Source organism: Bos javanicus, chromosome 15 (assembly GCF_032452875.1).
Source record: "Bos javanicus breed banteng chromosome 15, ARS-OSU_banteng_1.0, whole genome shotgun sequence".
Taxonomy (NCBI): Eukaryota; Metazoa; Chordata; class Mammalia; order Artiodactyla; family Bovidae; genus Bos; species Bos javanicus.
Window position 1 is genome coordinate 50,261,499 of NC_083882.1, and position 18,235 is coordinate 50,279,733.

Genomic DNA, 18,235 nt, shown 5'->3' on the forward strand with positions numbered 1-18,235 from the left:
AGGCTCCAGTTTCATCCACCTCATTAGAACTGATTCAAATGAATTCTTTTGGCTGAGTAATACTCCATTGTGTATATGTACCACTGCTTTCTTATCCATTCATCTGCTGATGGACATCTAGGTTGCTTCCATGTCTTGGCTATTATAAACAGTGCTGTGATGAACATTGGGGTACACGTGTCTCTTTCCCTTCTGGTTTCCTCAGTGTGTATGCCCAGCAGTGGGATTGCTGGATCATAAGGCAGTTCTATTTCCAGTTTTTTAAGGGATCTCCACACTGTTCTCCATAGTGGCCGTACTAGTTTGCATTCCTACCAACAGCGTAAGAGGGTTCCCTTTTCTCCACACCTTCTCCAACATTTATTATTTGTAGACTTTTGGATTGCAGCCATTCTGACTGGTGTGAAATGGTACCTCATAGTGGTCTTGAATTGCATTTCTCTGATAATGAGTGATGTTGAGCATCGTTTCATGTGTTTGTTAGCCATCTGTATGTGTTCTTTGGAGAAATGTCTATTTAGTTCTTTGGCCCATTTTTTGATTGGGTCATTTATTTTTCTGGAGTTGAGCTGTAGGAGTTGCTTGTATATTTTTGAGATTAGTTGTTTGTCAGTTGCTTCATTTGCTATTATTTTCTCCCATTCTGAAGGCTGTCTTTTCACCTTGCTGATAGTTTCCTTTGATGTGCAGAAGCTTTTAAGGTTAATTAGGTCCCATTTGTTTATTTTTGCTTTTATTTCCGATATTCTGGGAGGTGGGTCATAGAGGATCCTGCTGTGATGTATGTCAGAGAGTGTTTTGCCTATGTTCTCCTCTAGGAGTTTTATAGTTTCTGGTCTTATGTTTAGATCTTTAATCCATCACAGAAGAAATCAAAAAAGAAATCAAAATTTGCATAGAAACGAATGAAAATGAAAACACAACAACCCAAAACCTGTGGGACACGGGAAAAGCAGTCCAAAGGGGAAAGTTCATAGCAATACAGGCACACCTCAAGAAACAAGAAAAAAGTCAAATAAATAACCTAACTCTACACCTAAAGCAACTAGAAAAGGAAGAAATGAAGAACCCCAGGGTTAGTAGAAGGAAAGAAATCTTAAAAATTAGAGCAGAAATAAATGCAAAAGAAACAAAAGAGACCATAACAAAAATCAACAAAACCAAAAGCTGGTTCTTTGAAAGGATAAATAAAATTGACAAACCATTAGCCAGACTCATCAAGAAACAAAGGGAGAAAAATCAAATCAATAAAATTAGAAATGAAAATGGAGAGATCACAACAGACAACACAGAAATACAAAGGATCATAAGAGACTACTATCAACAATTATATGCTAATAAAATGGACAACGTGGAAGAAATGGACAAATTCTTAGAAAAGTACAACTTTCCAAAACTTAACCAGGAAGAAATAGAAAATCTTAACAGACCCATCACAAGCACGGAAATTGAAACTGTAATCAAAAATCTTCCAGCAAACAAAAGCCCAGGTCCAGATGGCTTCACAGCTGAATTCTACCAAAAATTTAGAGAAGAGCTAACACCTATCCTGCTCAAACTCTTCCAGAAAATTGCAGAGGAAGGTAAACTTCCAAACTCATTCTATGAGGCCACCATCACCCTAATACCAAAATCTGACAAAGATCCCACAAAAAAAGAAAACTACAGGCCAATATCACTGATGAACATAGATGCAAAAATCCTTAACAAAATTCTAGCAATCAGAATCCAACAACACATTAAAAAGATCACACACCATGACCAAGTGGGCCTTATCCTAGGGATTCAAGGATTCTTCAATACCCGCTAATCAATCAATGTAATACACCACATTAACAAATTGAAAAATAAAAACCATATGATTATCTCAATAGATGCAGAGAAAGCCTTTGACAAAATTCAACACCCATTTATGATAAAAACTCTCCAGAAAGCAGGAATAGAAGGAACATACCTCAACATAATAAAAGCTATATATGACAAGCCCACAGCAAACATTATCCTCAATGGTGAAAAATTGAAAGCATTTCCTCTAAAGTCAGGAACAAGACAAGGGTGCCCACTTTCACCATTACTATTCAACATAGTTTTGGAAGTTTTGGCCACAGCAATCAGAGCAGAAAAAGAAATAAAAGGAACCCAAATTGGAAAAGAAGAAGTAAAACTCTCACTATTTGCAGATGACATGATCCTCTACATAGAAAACCTTAAAGACTCCACCAGAAAATTACTAGAACTAATCAATGATTATAGTAAAGTTGCAGGATATAAAATCAACACACAGAAATCCCTTGCATTCCTATATACTAATAATGAGAAAATAGAAAGAGAAATTAAGGAAACAATTCCATTCACCATTGCAACAGAAAGAATAAAATACTTAGGAATATATCTACCTAAAGAAACTAAAGACCTATATATAGAAAACTATTAAAAAACTGGTGAAAGAAATCAAAGAGGACACTAATAGATGGAGAAATATACCATGTTCATGGGTTGGAAGAATCAATATAGTGAAAATGAGTATACTACCCAAAGCAATTTATAGATTCAATGCAATCTCTATCAAGCTACCAACAGTATTCTTCACAGAGCTAGAACAAATAATTTCACAATTTGTATGGAAATACAAAAAACCTCGAATAGCCAAAGCGATCTTGAGAAAGAAGAATGGAACTGGAGGAATCAACCTACCTGACTTCAGGCTCTACTACAAAGCCACAGTTATCAAGACAGTATGGTACTGGCACAAAGACAGAAATATAGATCAATGGAACAAAATAGAAAGCCCAGAGATAAATCCACGCACATACGGACACCTTATCTTTGACAAAGGAGGCAAGAATATACAATGGATTAAAGACAATCTCTTTAACAAGTGGTGCTGGGAAAACTGGTCAACCACTTGTAAAATAATGAAACTAGAACACTTTCTAACACCATACACAAAAATAAACTGTTGAACTTTTTCAAAACTGTTCTAAAACTGATGGTAGAGATGACTGTGAGACTCAGTAAATATACTAAAAGCCACTGGATTTTACACTTTAATTGAGCGAAATGTATAGTATGTGAATTATAACTCAATAAAACTGTTATTAAAAAAAATAAGTTATTACTAGACAATGTTGAAAGTTATAATGGCAGAGGACATTCAAAACTGAAAAATCAGGTTGAAAATATCAATCTCCAAGTAGAAGATATTAATTCTAAACCTCTACCTATGTGTTTCATACTGAACTGCAGAAGATCAATGATAAAAAGAACATTGTAAGGACTAAAAAGAGGAAGAACACTCCAACTAAAAGGAACAAAAGACTATGTGCCAGCAAGAAATAGATGTCCATAAAGAATCGATTCAGGAATGTTTTTTGAAGGATTTCTTTACAGAGGTGTATACAGTGTAGGAGCTTCTTGGGTGGCGCTAGTGGTAAAGAACGCACCTGCCAATGTAGGAGGCTTAGGAGACAGTTGATCCTTGGGTCAGGAAGATCCCCTGGAGGAGGGCATGGCAACCCACTCCGATATTCTTGCTGGGAAACTTCCATGGACAGAGGAGCCTGACAGGCTACGGCCCATAGGGCTGCAAAAAGTCAGACATGGCTGAAGTAACTTAGCCTGCAGACTTGCATAAAGGATTAAGGGGAAGAAAGATGATGAAGGAACATTCAGAACTGTGGTAGGAGGAGAAAATACAAAAATAATCAATATAGTCTGATAACAGGCTTCTATGACAACAATTTATGGTATTTTTCTATATGACTGGTGTGTGTGTTAGTTGCTTAGTCGTGTCCGACTCTTTGCAACCCCCACCAAGCCTCTCTGTCCATGGAATTCTCCAGGCAAGAACACTGGAGTGGGTTGTCATTTCCGTCTCCAAAAGGAACTACAGAAAGAAAGAAAGTGAAGTTGCTCAATCGTGTCTGACTCTTTGCGACCCCATGGACCATAGCCTACCAGGCTCCCCCATCCATGGAATTTTCCAGGCAAAAATACTGGAGTAATCATTAAGAAAGAGAGAATAGTGATAGACAGTAAATGATTCTATAAATAATAACAACAATGTAAAATCTAAAAATAAATTTTGCAAAAGATATAAAATTCTCTGTGGAGAAAAGGACCAAATTTTTTGAGAGAACTAAAAAAACCCAAGGAAAAGAAAATGAAACCCTTGTTTTATATAAGAAGACTTGGGAAAATACATTGTCTCTGAATTTTATGTAAATTCATTGATGTTTTAATGACGTCCTTAACAGTGGCTGCTGCCGCTGCTGCTGCCTCTAAGTCACTTCAGTCGTGTCTGACTCTGTGTGACCCTATAGACCGCAGCCCACCAGGCTCCCCCATCCCTGGGATTCTCTAGGCAAGAACACTGGAGTGGGTTTCCATTTCCTTCTCCAATGCATGAAAGTGAAAAGTGAAAGTGAAGTTGCTCAGTCGTGTCTGACTCTTCGCGACCCCATGAACTGCAGCCTACCAGGCTCCTCTGTCCATGGGATTTCCCAGGCAAGAGTACTGGAGTGGAGTGTCATCACCTTCTCCGCCTAAACAGTGGAGAGTGTTATATTTACATAAGAAAAGCAAAAGTCTCAAATTCTTTATTTGGAAAATAGATAACTATATGTAACTATATTCGTTTGTATAAAATATTGTCTGTATGACTATTTAGTTGAACCATCAGTCCTTGTGTTGAATATATGTCTGTTATAAACTATATCTCTTGTAGGTTTCAATTTGTTTTCTTTTTTCTCAGTTTTCATCTTTAGTTGGATATTGACATCTAACTCTATATGTATCTATTTTTATCCATTTAGGTTTATACTTGAGAACTATATGAATAGCACTTGGATTCACAGGACCTTAAATGATGGCAATAGGCTAGAGTCAGGCATTTGAGCCGATCTGTTTTCATCACTGCAGAAAGTGTTTCCTGGGCCTCTCATCTTGATTTCCTCATATTCTGGTATGTCCATCTTCAACACCTCTGAAACTGATATCGCTACCTTCTTCCTCATTGGAATCCCAGGGCTGGAGTCTGCCAACATTTGGGTCTCCATTCCCATCTGTCTCATGTACATTGTTGCCATTGTGGGGAACTGCACCATCCTCTTTTTCATAAAAATGGAGCCTTCTCTGCATGAACCCATGTATTATTTTCTATCCATGTTGGCTGTCTCTGACCTGGGACTGTCCTTCTCCTCTCTCCCTACCATGCTAAGAATATTTTTGTTCAATGCGCCAGAAATTTCCCCCAATGCCTGTATTGCCCAAGAGTTTTTCATTCATGGATTTTCAGCTATGGAATCATCAGTACTTCTCATCATGTCTTTTGATCGCTTTATTGCCATCTGCAATCCTCTGAGATACACTTCTATCCTAACCAGTACCAGAGTCATAAAAACAGGCCTTGTCTTTTCTCTCAAAAATGTTTTGTTGATCCTTCCTTTCCCTTTCACTCTGAAACATCTAAGATACTGTAAGAAGAACCTCCTTTCCCATTCTTACTGCCTCCATCAGGATGTCATGAAGCTGGCTTGCTCTGACAACAAGATTAATGTCATTTATGGCTTGTTTGTGGCTCTCACAGGCATCCTAGACATAACATGTATTTTCATGTCCTACATGCTGATACTTAAAGCAGTGTGGGGCATAGCATCACAGAATGAAAGGCTCAAAGTCCTCAATACATGTGTTTCCCACATCATTGCTGTGCTCATCTTCTATGTTCCCATTATCTCCCTATCTGTCATCTACCGGTTTGCCAAATACAGTTCCCCAATGGTTAAAATCCTCATGGCTGATGTATTCCTGCTGGTACCTCCACTGATGAACCCCGTTATATACTGTGTGAAGAACCAGCAGATAAGAAATTTGATTTTAATGAAACTGTGTCAAAAATACAGCTGACAGGGGTTCTTAACCACAATGTAAATCCAGTCAGTACAGGACACGGAGCAGCATAGTTAATCAATCACACCATATATTAACCACTTTACAATATACAATATCTTCTCTCAATGTGTTTATTAAGACTGAAGACTCAGCCTTCCTGGTTAAGAATTTAGGATTGAGTCCTTATGTAAACATAAAATGTTCTAAGCTCTCTTTTCACTCAGCTTTCCTTACTAGCCTTTTGAACACAATATACACTTGCCATTTTGATCATGTTTAATGTAATATTCTATATGTATATACAAATGTCTAGTGATTAGAAGTGACAGAGGATTGATTATTCATTTAAAATATCCCTTTTCAATACACAGTTTTTCACTTTAATGATGTATACCTGTGCTCTCAGGAACTGAAATTGAGAAGGGCAATTACAGTGCACACATGGAGCCAATAAGACAAACAAGTATGCATGTATGCAGAGTTTACAAGAATACTTTAATTCATTTATTTTGTTTTACTATTTCTTCCATGAGCATTAAGATATCATTTTCTAAGTTATATAAGGCAGAAAGTTTTCTGTATTCCAGGTTTTACCTAAGGCCATAGCTCATTTTACATTGTATAATTTGTTTTTTCTCTTATGCAAGAATATAAACCTTGAGAAGGATTAATTTTCATAAAATAACAGCTCTCACAAAGAAATAAAATAACATCTATTAAAGATATCATTTAACTCATTTTTAATGAAAGACCAGGCAAATGATACACTCAGTACAAAGGAGACCAAATATAAAAGATACATTTATGAATAAAAATTTACATTAATTTGCAAATGAGTTGAAATATGAATTATTCCATCATATAGGACACATGACAATTGACTCTCCACCAGATAATTTATGTGAATGTCTACCAACATGAATTATTTTGACTGCTATTAGTATCTACAAGTTGCAGAGTTGAAAAATAGATCAAAGACAATGAAAACTCCATGTCCCCACATGATGAGAAGTAAATAACCCATCAGAGTGGACTGTGAACAATGAAGAATTTTCCATTGAAGAATACCTTTTTTTTCATATAGTCTTTCCCATTTTCATGAAATATTTCAAATAAAAATCATTTTTGATCCAAGAAAAGGCTCTCCTCATTAGATTTGGCTTCATTATTTATGCAGATGAAGAAAGAATGTTAATTTATCAGATAGGACTTCCTAAGTCTGCAGTGCTGGAAATTTCCACATAGAATCTCGGATAGGATGTTTTAAAACTGCTATTGTATTCTATCAAAAGAGGAAAGAGAGGAAGCTATAACCAAAAAAAAAAAAAAATCCTTGATCAGATTACTTCTCAGGTATCCAAAAATATGGGTAGTATTTTATTTTATTGCACTCTGAAACACATCCCACCATTCTGACCTGCCATTCTGGTCTCTTTTACCATCTCTACGGCTACCTATAAGTCAAGTAACAGGCTAATTTACTTAGGTGGGCTTTGTCAGAATAAACTTTGCAAAGTCACCCTTTGTTCCCTAAAAGTGACTGGTCAGACCTGATTAAATGAGTAACATTTTCAATGTTGCATAATCAACTTTTCAAATTATGTCATGTTTAAAAGGAGGACAGGTTCTTATTATACCTATAAAAGTAATACATTTTACTGAAAACTGCTGCTGCTGCTGCTAAGTCACTTCAGTCGTGTCCGACTTTGTGCGACCCCATAGACGGCAGCCCACCAGGCTCCCCATCCCTGTGATTCTCCAGGCAAGAACACTGGAGTGGGTTGCCATTTCCTTCTCCAATGCATGAAAGTGAAAAGTGAAAGTGAAGTCGCTCAGTCGTGTCCAACTCTTAGCGACCCCATGGATTGTAGCATACCAGGCTCCTCCATCCATGGGATTTTCCAGGCAAGAGTACTGGAGTGGGGTGCCATTGCCTAAAGACCCTCAATAAGAGTTTCTTGAACTCAGAGGATTCAGTGAGAATCAGCTATGACCTCATAATGTTTCACTCAATTCGTAAAAGCAGAGTCTACTAGATTATTATAACTTAAGAGAATGAGATAAAGCCTCATTATATATTCAGAAAATAGAACATAAATCCCATCAACCGTATCCCAAACAAACACAATAAAATGTTATTCATCAGTTCATCCAGTGCTATGCTATTTATTCTTGTTCCACTCGATCTTGTTTTAGCAGTCTCATGAACTTATTTGTCTATTGACTAAAAAGAGTTATGGAAATCATGATTCAGCCCACTGGAACAGCCTGAAAGTTACCCAGGAGTTGAGTCATAAGAGTCTGAAGTCACTGATTCAGTCCTTTTTCATTGGTTCTGGCAGGTTCCTTTTGTGTTGGAGGCATAACTCCAGCCTTATTGCTGATTGCAGAGCTTTCATGAATGCATATCAGAGTTAAACAAATATTATCTATTACTTTGAAAGAGTTAAGCTAACTTAAGATGGTTAAATTTATCTTTAAGTGGTCATTGTTAATTTATTACTTATGCTTTCAAATGTAAAAAGTCAGATGAGAGTTGAGAACACAAATAATGCAACTGACAAGTAGATCTGGTTGTTTCCATGGCATGCAAAACAAGATAATAAAGCTATTACAAAAAAAGAGATTTCAAGCAAAATGTCTCTAAGGGTAATTATATAGACTAAGTGCAGTAATGTTATAGTGATATACAAAAATAATTAGCCTAGTTTTTACCATGGAAACAACATTGATACATAACATGATAATCATGGGAAATAATATACATAATATACAAAGAAAATACCAAAACTACCAAGAATACCAAATAAAGAGATTAAGTGAATCTAGAGTAAGCCTAGATAACTGCAATTTTGTAAAACTCCATAAGGAATTCTTATGTACATCCCAGGTTGAAAACTGCCCTTGAAGATGCTGGATAAAAATTAAATTTTCAAGTCCTTCTGAATTTCTAGAAGAAGACATATAACTCCACGAGATTAAACTCTTGTGGAGTAGACAGACACATAAAGACATGCATACACTTATATTTTCTTTTTTAAAATTTTTACTGAAGATAGTTGATAGACAATGTTGTGTTACTTTCTGCTGCACCACAAAGTGGTTCCATTATAAGCATGTATATTCTTTTCCTCTTCTCTTCCATTATGGTTTATCACAGGATGTTCAATGTAGTTCCCTGTGCTATACAGTAGGACTGTGTAGTTTATCCATTGGATATACATAATAGTTTGCATCTGCTAACCCCAAACTCGCAATCCTTCCTCCCCCCACCACCTCACCTCTCCCCCTTGGCCATCACAAGTCTGTTCTCTATGTCTGTGAATCTATTTCAAGTTCATTTGTGCCATATTTTAGATTCTGCATACAAGTGATATGGTATTTGTCTTTCTCTTTCTGACTTACTTCACATAGAAAGCATGGTTATCATACCCTTCGAAACTGCTCTAAGATTATTCACATGATGCTGTCAATCAAAGTAAAGAGGAACATTAATTCTGCCAGAAGGATCCAAAGAGGCTTAAGAGGCATTTTCCTCAATGAATTAATTCTTCCAGTTTACAGGAGGTTGGATGACTCTCTTCGGTTCCAGTCCCATTGAGTTTCACCTACAGGGAGTTTTCTTTTTCTCTGAGTGTGGCCTGCAGATCTGCAATCCCCAAAGTATTCTGGGTCAGTAAGGAAGCATCAGGGAGGCAGGACTAGATTCTGCAGGTCAGGATAAGTGGTTCTGACTACAAAGCAGTGAAATTCCAGTGATTGCTTGTGCCACCTCCATTTCCTCTTTACTCGGACGTGTGGGTCCAATGACTTAACAACTTACTGTAAGTTTCCTGATGTTCATAGCTACCACATGCCTTTGTACCATCTCAAGCAAAATAATTTGCATAATATTTGACTGATTACAGTCAATAAGTGATTAGAAATGAATGGCATTACCCTGATCTTCTGGGAAGTCCAACAATTCTGTAAATGCACAGTAGAAGGCCAGAGTTAAACAAATCTAGGCCAGAATCACTGAGTGAGCATGGAAAGAAATTTAAAGCCAGGTACTCAGACCTGACTCTTGGGTGACATGTTTTTAAATGGTAGTTAACAACATACACATTACTATGCATTGTTTCTGGATGCAGATATGTGAGACCAGTGAGTTTGCAGTGAACATCAGTGAGAAAGCAAGAGTGACTACTAGGAGACTTTTTTTTTTTTTTGCCATTGTTATTGTTCAGTCACTAAGTCATGTCAGACTCTTTGCAACTCCATGAACTGCAGCATGCCAGGCTCCTCTGTCCATCACTATCTCCTGGAGTTTGCTAAGTTCATGTCCACTGAGTGCGTGATGCTCTCTAAGCACCTCATCTTCTGCTGCTCCCTTCTCCTTTTGCCTTCAACCTTTCCCAGCATCAAGGTCTTTTCCAGTGAGTCAGCTCTTTACATCAAGTTGCCAAAGAATTGGAGCTTCAGCTTCAGCATCAGTCCTTCCAATGAATATTCAAGGTTGATTTTTAGGATTGACTGATTTGATTTCCTTGCAGTCCAAGGGACTTTCAGGAGTCTTTTCCAGCACCACAATTTGAAAGCATCAATTCTTCAGCACTCAGTCTTCTTTACGGTCCAACTCTCACATCCATACATGACTACTGGAAAAATCATAGCTTTGATTATATGAACCATTTCCTTCAAAGTGATGTCTCTGCCTTTTAATATGCTGTCTAGGTTTGTCATAGCTTTCCTTCCAGGGAGCAAGCATCTTTTAATTTTGTGGCTATAGTCACCATCTGCAGTGTTTTAGGAGCTCAAGAAAATAAAACCTGTCACTGCTTCCAGTTTATTTTGAATGGGAGGTGGACAGAAGTCTCAGAAAAGGATGGCAAAGGACATGATAACTAACCAAGCATTTGAACAAAGAAAAGTCAAGGCAAAGGAGAGCATTTTTACTGTTTGCAAAAGGAAGAGACTTGAAAAAGTATAGTATTGCAGAAATGTCATAGCGTAGCTTCAGGCTTTTCAGGTTTTGTAGATGTTTAAAGCTCCTTATTTCTCTTTAGGGTACCTGTTCAGTCTTCGTTGTCTTCCCTGCTGAGTGTTTTCAGTGCTGCTCTCCTGCGACCTGTGTTTCTCTTTTAGTCCTCCCCTTGTATCCTCATTGCTTTGACAGGATCTCTTTTAAAATGACCCCAAGTTGGCACTCCTATATTTTATTCCACATTTGGTACCTAAATTCATGTGCCTTTTAGCCTAAAGAGGCTAGCTAGCCATTTCAGTTATCCTCAAAATTTCCTGTGCTGCATCAAGTGTTCTGAGTAGGTTTTCTTGGTAAGAGAAAAAAAAAAGACCATGTCCATATTTTAGTATGTTATATAAGAGAAACAGGAAGGTAAGTATTTGGGATGTAGTTTCATTTTATTATATTAACAGCTCCATTGAGATACTGTTGTTATATCATAATATTCAAAAACTGATAAAATGATTTCCAAAATTGGTGAACCATTTTAAAATCCTCTAGAAATGTAGGAGAGTTCAACTTTCTGAGGGGAATCATGGCTCAGACAGTGAAGAAACTGCTTGCAACGTGGGAGACCCAGGTTTGATCCCTGGGTCGGGAAGAGCTCTTGGAGAAGAGAACGGCAACCCACACCAGTATTCTTCCTTGGAGAATTCCATGGACAGAAGAGCCTGGCAGGCTATAGTCCACGGGGTTGCAAAGAGTTAGACATGACTGAGCGGCCAACAACACTTTTAACTTTCTCCACATTCTTGCCAGCAGTTAAAATTGTCTTTTTTATTTTAGTTCATCTGTGTAAATGAATTGCTATCTGATTTTGATTTTGACTTGCATTTTCCTAATGACTAATGATCTTAAGGTCAGTTTTCATTCCAATCCCAAAGAAAGGCAATGCCAAAGAATGCTCAAACTATCGCACAATTGCACTCATCTCACACGCTAGTAAAGTAATGCTCAAAATTCTCCAAGCCAGGCTTCAGCAATATGTGAACCATGAAATTCCAGATGTTCAAGCTGGTTTTAGAAAAGGCAGAGGAACCAGAGACCAAATTGCCAACATCTGTTGGATCATTAAAAAAGCAAGAGAGTTCCAGAAGAAACATCTATTTCTGCTTTATTGACTGTGCCAAAGCCTTTGACTGTGTGGATCACAATAAACTGTGGAAATTTCTGAAAGAGATGGGAATACCAGACCACCTGACCTGCCTCTTGAGAAATTTTATTCAGGTCAGGAAGCAACAGTTAGAACTGGACATGGAACAACAGACTGGTTCCAAATAGGACAAGGAGTACATTAAGGTGGTATATTGTCATCCTGCTTATTTAACTTCTATGCAGAGTATATCATGATAAACTTTGGCCTGGAAGAAGCACAAGCTGGAATCACGATTGCTGGGAGAAATATCAATAACCTCAGATAAGCAGATGACACCACCCTTATGGCAGAAAGTGAAGAGGAACTTAAAAACCTCTTGATGAAAGTGAAAGAGGAGAGTGAAAAAGTTGGCTTAAAACTCAACATTCAGAAAACGAAGATCATGGCATCTGGTCCCATCACTTCATGGCAAATAGATGGCGAAACAGTGGAAACAGTGTCAGACTTTATTTTTGGGGGCTCCAAAATCACTGCAGATGGTGATTGCAGCCATGAAATTAAAAGATGCTTACTCCTTGGAAGGAAAGTTATGACCAACCTAGATAGCATATTGAAAAGCAGAGACATTACTTTGCCAACAAAGGTCCATCTAGTCAAGGCTATGGTTTTTCCAGTGATCATGTATGGATGTGAGAGTTGGACTGTGAAGAAGGCTGAGTGCCGAAGAGTTGACGCTTTTGAACTGTGGTGTTGGAGAAGACTCTTGAGAGTCCCTTGGACTGCAAGGAGATCCAACCAGTCCATTCTGAAGGAGATCAGCCCTGGGATTTCTTTGGAAGGAATGATGCTAAAGCTGAAGCTCCAGTACTTTGGCCACCTCATGTGAAGAGTTGACTCATTGGAAAAGACTCTCATGCTGGGAGAGATTGGGAGCAGGAGGAGAAGGAGGAGAAGGGGAAGACAGAGGATGAGATGGCTGGATGGCATCACCGACTCGATGGCCGTGAGGCTGAGTGGACTCTGGGAGTTGGTGATGGACAGGGAGGCCTGGTGTGCTGCGATTCATGGGGTCGCAAAGAGTCGGATATGACTGAGCGACTGAACTGAACTGAATGATCTTAAGGATCTTCTTATCTTCATTGTAGAGTTGTAATAGTCCTTCATATACTCTGGATACAAGTCCAGATATATTATTTGCAAATATTTTTATTCTGTGGGTTGTTTTTCTCATTTTCCTGTTGATGTCATTTGAATATTTTTTACTGTTGATGAATTGTTTTTTACATATGTGCATATTTATGTAACAAATTTCATATTTAGCTTTCTGTTTGGGCCTTTGATGTCACATACATTGTTTAATCCCAGGTCACAAAAATTCATTATCTATGTTTCCTTCTAATACCTTTAATGCTTTAGCTCTTGAATTTATGTCTATGGTATATTTTAAGAGAATTTTTGTGTAAGGTGTGAAATAGGGGTCTGTCATTATTTTGGGGTGTGGATATCCAGTTGTCCTAGCCCTATTTTTTTTTAAGAATACTGTTTCTTAAAGTTAAATATTCTTTAGCAACTACAAATGCAATGCAATTGTGGTAAGTGATGCCCTTCTATGATCCTATATTTATCCATACATTGTTCCAACTAAAGGCTATCACTATCTAAAAAAACAATGGTATAGGAAATAGAACTTGTGAAATTTACTGCTTCTTTTATGTATGCTAAATCTAAGGGGGAAAAAGTTTGTAGCTAACTGTTGGTGGTTACTTGTTTAAGTTTCTCTTGATATCCTACTTATATGCGTGGGTCCTGATACTATTTGTATTTATATATTATGAAATATTATCTTCATACTGTGAATTACAGGAAAATAGCTGCAGTCCCAAGATTTGTACCAAGCAGTTGACTAAAGCATGTACATTTGAACTAATCTATTTCTTCCATTGCAGGAAGGTCTTTGCAAGATCCGCACTGTGATTCCTTTATACTCCTGCAATGTCTATCTTTAACATTTCTGAAGGGGAAATCCCTGCCTTCTTCGTGATTGGGATCCCCGGGATGGAGCAGGTGCACATTTGGGTCTCTGTCCCCATCTGCCTTATATACCTTTTTGCTATCCTGGGGAACTGCACCATCCTCTTTCTCATAATAACAGAGACCTCTCTGTATGAGCCCATGTATTATTTCCTCTCCTTGTTGGCCTTCTCTGATTTAGGATTATCCATCTCCTCTCCTCCTACCATGCTGAGAATCTTCTTGTTCAATGCCACTGGAATTTCCCCTGATGCCTGTTTTGCCCAAGAGTTTTTCATTCATGGATTCTCAGCTATGGAGTCATCAGTTCTTTTTATCATGTCCATAGATCACCTTATGGCCATCCACAACCCTCTGAGACACTTCTCAATTCTGACCAGTGCCAGAGTCATTAAAGTTGGCCTTGTATTCACAGCATTATGGTTTTGTTTGTCCTTGTTTTCCCCTTTATTGTAAAGAGGCTGAAATTCATAAGAAAAGCCTTCTATCCCACACCGACTGTGTCCACCAGGGTGTTATGAAGCTGACCTGTACTGACAACAGGGTCAATATCACCTCAGATTGTTTATGGCTCTTACTTCTTTATTATATTTGTTGTGCATTTCTGCACCTTACTTGCTAATCCTAAAAATTGTTCTGAGCATCACCTCACACAAAGGCAGTCTCAAGGTCCTCAACACTTGCATCTCCCACATCTGAGCTGTGCTCGTCTTCTAGGTGCCTACTGTCACCTTGGCTGCCCTTCACCACTTTGCCAAAAATGCTTCTCCAGTTATTAGTGTCACCATAGCTGATATCTTCCTTCTTGTTCCCCCTCTAATGAATCCCATTGTGTACTCTGTGAAAAGTCAGCAGATTAGAAATCAAATCCTGGTGAAATTATGTGAAAAACGAAGTTGATGGGCAATTACAGCTGCAGTGCAAGCTCCCCTACTTGGCAATTTCTGAGCAACTGTCGAAATCTGAAGATGGTGATGAAAGAATAGAAACTGAATACAAGGATGCACAGTACATACTTGGTAGGCCCATCAAATATCACGTTGTTTATCTAAGCATTAACAACAATCTAGATTAGATGTTTTAGGAGTTAGGCTTGGAATTATAATCTTTTTATAACTAAGTTTTCCACCTCTTTGCTGGTTTTTATCTCTACAGGCAGCCAGCTGTATATCAACCTTAACCACAGCAATATAGTCTCAATTAAGACTAAATAGATTTTCAAAGTATTATTCTAAACAAAAAGAGAAAAACAGTAAAATAACATGTTCCTTTGCAGAATAAAAAAGAAGCCAATTGTGGCTCTAATGAACTCAGGCATGGTTAGCAGTATCTGAAGTATGCTATGGGATTAACCATACATATCCCCACACAAACAAAACATCTCTTATTGTATGTGTATGCATGTTAGTCATTAGCAATTCAAATAAACTATTAAAAATTCCCCTCTCCTAAAGTACTATGAAATGTGTTTGGAGATAAAAGGCTCATATACATAAAATAATTTAAATGAAATGCAAAAAATAATAGATAAGCAAATATTCATTTATATTTTCAATTGTTTGCAATAGATTTCATAAATTATCTCCTTTAAATGTACATTGAGTTATCTATTCTTTATCCAAGTATGTGCAATGCTATTTGCTATTTTTAAGCAGTATTATTTTTTAATTGTATCCTAAACCACCTAAATCAATGTGCAAGTGACTTAAGAAGCAGATTTTAATCTTTGTCTTTGTCAGTACCCAGCAAAGTACCCACTATATACCAGTTATTTGTTGGATTTAAAAACCTCATTATTTTAATCAGTTTCAAAGACATGAATAAAACACATAATTGTAAAGCCAAAGAATCAAGTAAACTATGTCTGAGAAATCCCATTAATGTAGCGCTCACTTGTTCTGCAAATCAATTTCTTGGGGCGTAAAAGAAAATAAAAGCAAGCGAAAGTAGCACTTGGACATTATTTTAAAATGAAATAATACCATGTATATATAAGATCTAATCAGATCCTCACTGAAAGTTCCTAAATGAATTTAAATCTGCTTGTAATCAGAACTAATATCATTAATTCACACTCTGAAAAATAAAAAAGCCTGCTTTAGTAAATGAGACATATACTCTATTGCAAGTGACAACAAATACAATATTATCTTAATAAAATTTTCTTAGGTAAGATATTACAATGGCTCACAGATGTGAAATTTGTAGGAACCTGGGGAGCCTTAGCATAACTAAGTGCAGCAAAAGGTCATCAGCATCATTAAACTCTTTCTCTTCCTCCTGTCTTCCTACTTCTATCAGTGTTCTGGATGGAGCTAACCCACATGGTGTGCTAAGTAGACAAAAATTGGATAAATAGGCAGGAGGGACACTTTTTACTTCTTGTTTAACTGGGCTTTCCTGATAGCTCAGCTAGTAAAGAATCTGCCTGCAATGCAGGAGACCCTGGTTCGATTCTGGGTTGGGAAGATCCCCTGGAGAAGGGAAAGGCTACCCACTCCAGTATTCTGGCCTGGATAATTCCATGGACTGGATAGCCTATGGGGTCACAAATAGTCAGACGCAACTGAGTGACTTTCACTTCACTTAACAGAGGAAAGAGAACTTTCACTATCAGCTCCATTTAGAGATCTAGGGAAAATATTGAATGTAGCTTTCTTAATATCCTGAAGCAGAACTGATCACTATACCCATATAGTGAATATAAATTTAATGTGATTTGGAAAATTGGCCATGTACAAATCTCTACCCCACTATTTCAATCATTGTGATTTAGCATATAAAGTAAGTTTATATATAAGTAATATATTAAATGAAACAAGTTAGTGAGTCTCTCAGTCATGTCCAACTCGGACTGTATAGTCCATGGAATTCTCCAGGCCAGAATACTGGAGTGGGTAGCCTTTCCCTTCTCCAGGGGATCTTCCCATCCCAGGGATTGAACCCAGGTCTCCCATATTGCAGGCAGATTCTTTACCAGTTGAGCCACCGGGGTGGTTCAGAGGTTAAAGCATCTGCCTACAATGCAGGAGACCTGGGTTCGATCCCTGGTTTGGAAAGATCCCTGGAGAAGGAAATGGTAACCCACTCCAGTATTCTTGCCTTGAGAATCCCATGGACGGAGAAGCCTGGTAGGCTACAGTCCACGGGGTCACAAAGAGTCGGACACGACTGAGTGACTTCCCCTTCACCTTCAGTATATAAAATAAGGAAATTCTATTTCCAGAAAAGCTGGTGAAATGTTGGATAGAAATAAACCAGACAAAAATAAACAAATTAAAATAGACCAAGGAAACCCAATAATTGTCTACTAAAACTGCCAAATATGGCAGACTGACACCAGTGAGAAATGATGTCAAGACCATTACTTAAGGAAAATGATTAGTAAAAGATACATAAGAAATTAACTCATGCAGTAGCCAGTAGGGATTTTATTTTAGATCTTAGAAAATACAGCCATCATTAAACCACTGATTACAAACCAATGTATTAGTAATAATTTTTGAATCATTATGGAAAAATAAAGTCATTTTCCGAAGGCTATGCTTAAGGTATAGAGACAGGCACCCAGGTATATGTCATCTTAACTCATGGCACATATACAGGAGCTACTGAAGGCCCTCTTCTCCATCTTGGCAAGGCACAAGAATCACATGGGAAGCTTTTAAAAGCCTGGATCATAGTATAACATCACAGGCCAATTAAAGCAGAATGCAAAATTGTTTTTAAGCAGTTCTCCCGTTGATGAATCATTTCAATATTTGGCAAAACTAATACAATATTGTTAAGTTTAAAAATAAAATAAAATTTAAAAAATAAATAAATAAAGTTATATCCAAATTGTGGCTATAAAGTTTTAATGAAGATCCTTAGAGATATGTGTACTTGAATGAACTAATTTCTTTAGAAATGAGGTTTTTACACCACTGAGTTGGGTATTTATTTAGCTACAGTAGATAATGCCAAACTATTTGTTGTCAAATAATTTGTATCAAATTACACTGTCACCAGTAAAGTATTAGAGTATCAGTTGTTTCATGTTTTTATCAAAATTTGTGATTCTCAATCCTTTTAATGTTAGTTATTCTAGTATGGATATCATAGTATCTCATGTAATATTAATTTGCATTTTTCTAAATGCAAATTGGAAGTGCCAGTTCAAGTGCACTGCCTATTTTTAATGCTCTTTTCCTATTCATCTGTAGGAATTC

General features: G+C 37.3%; 2 protein-coding genes and 1 pseudogene across 2 annotated transcripts in view; all 3 read left to right on the forward strand.

The window, feature by feature from the left end:
• LOC133226772 (olfactory receptor 51F1-like) overlaps positions 1 to 18,235 on the forward strand; it is a 460,311-nt gene that overhangs the window by 175,454 nt on the left and 266,622 nt on the right. The gene's annotated exons all lie outside the window — the stretch shown is intronic.
• On the forward strand, positions 4,782 to 5,963 carry LOC133261352 (olfactory receptor 51A4-like). The gene has a single exon (XM_061439845.1). It carries the CDS (start codon positions 4,966 to 4,968, stop codon positions 5,905 to 5,907), a length of 942 nt encoding a protein of 313 aa, XP_061295829.1. The 5' UTR covers positions 4,782 to 4,965; the 3' UTR covers positions 5,908 to 5,963.
• LOC133261353 (olfactory receptor 51A7-like) lies at positions 13,976 to 14,924 on the forward strand (annotated as a pseudogene).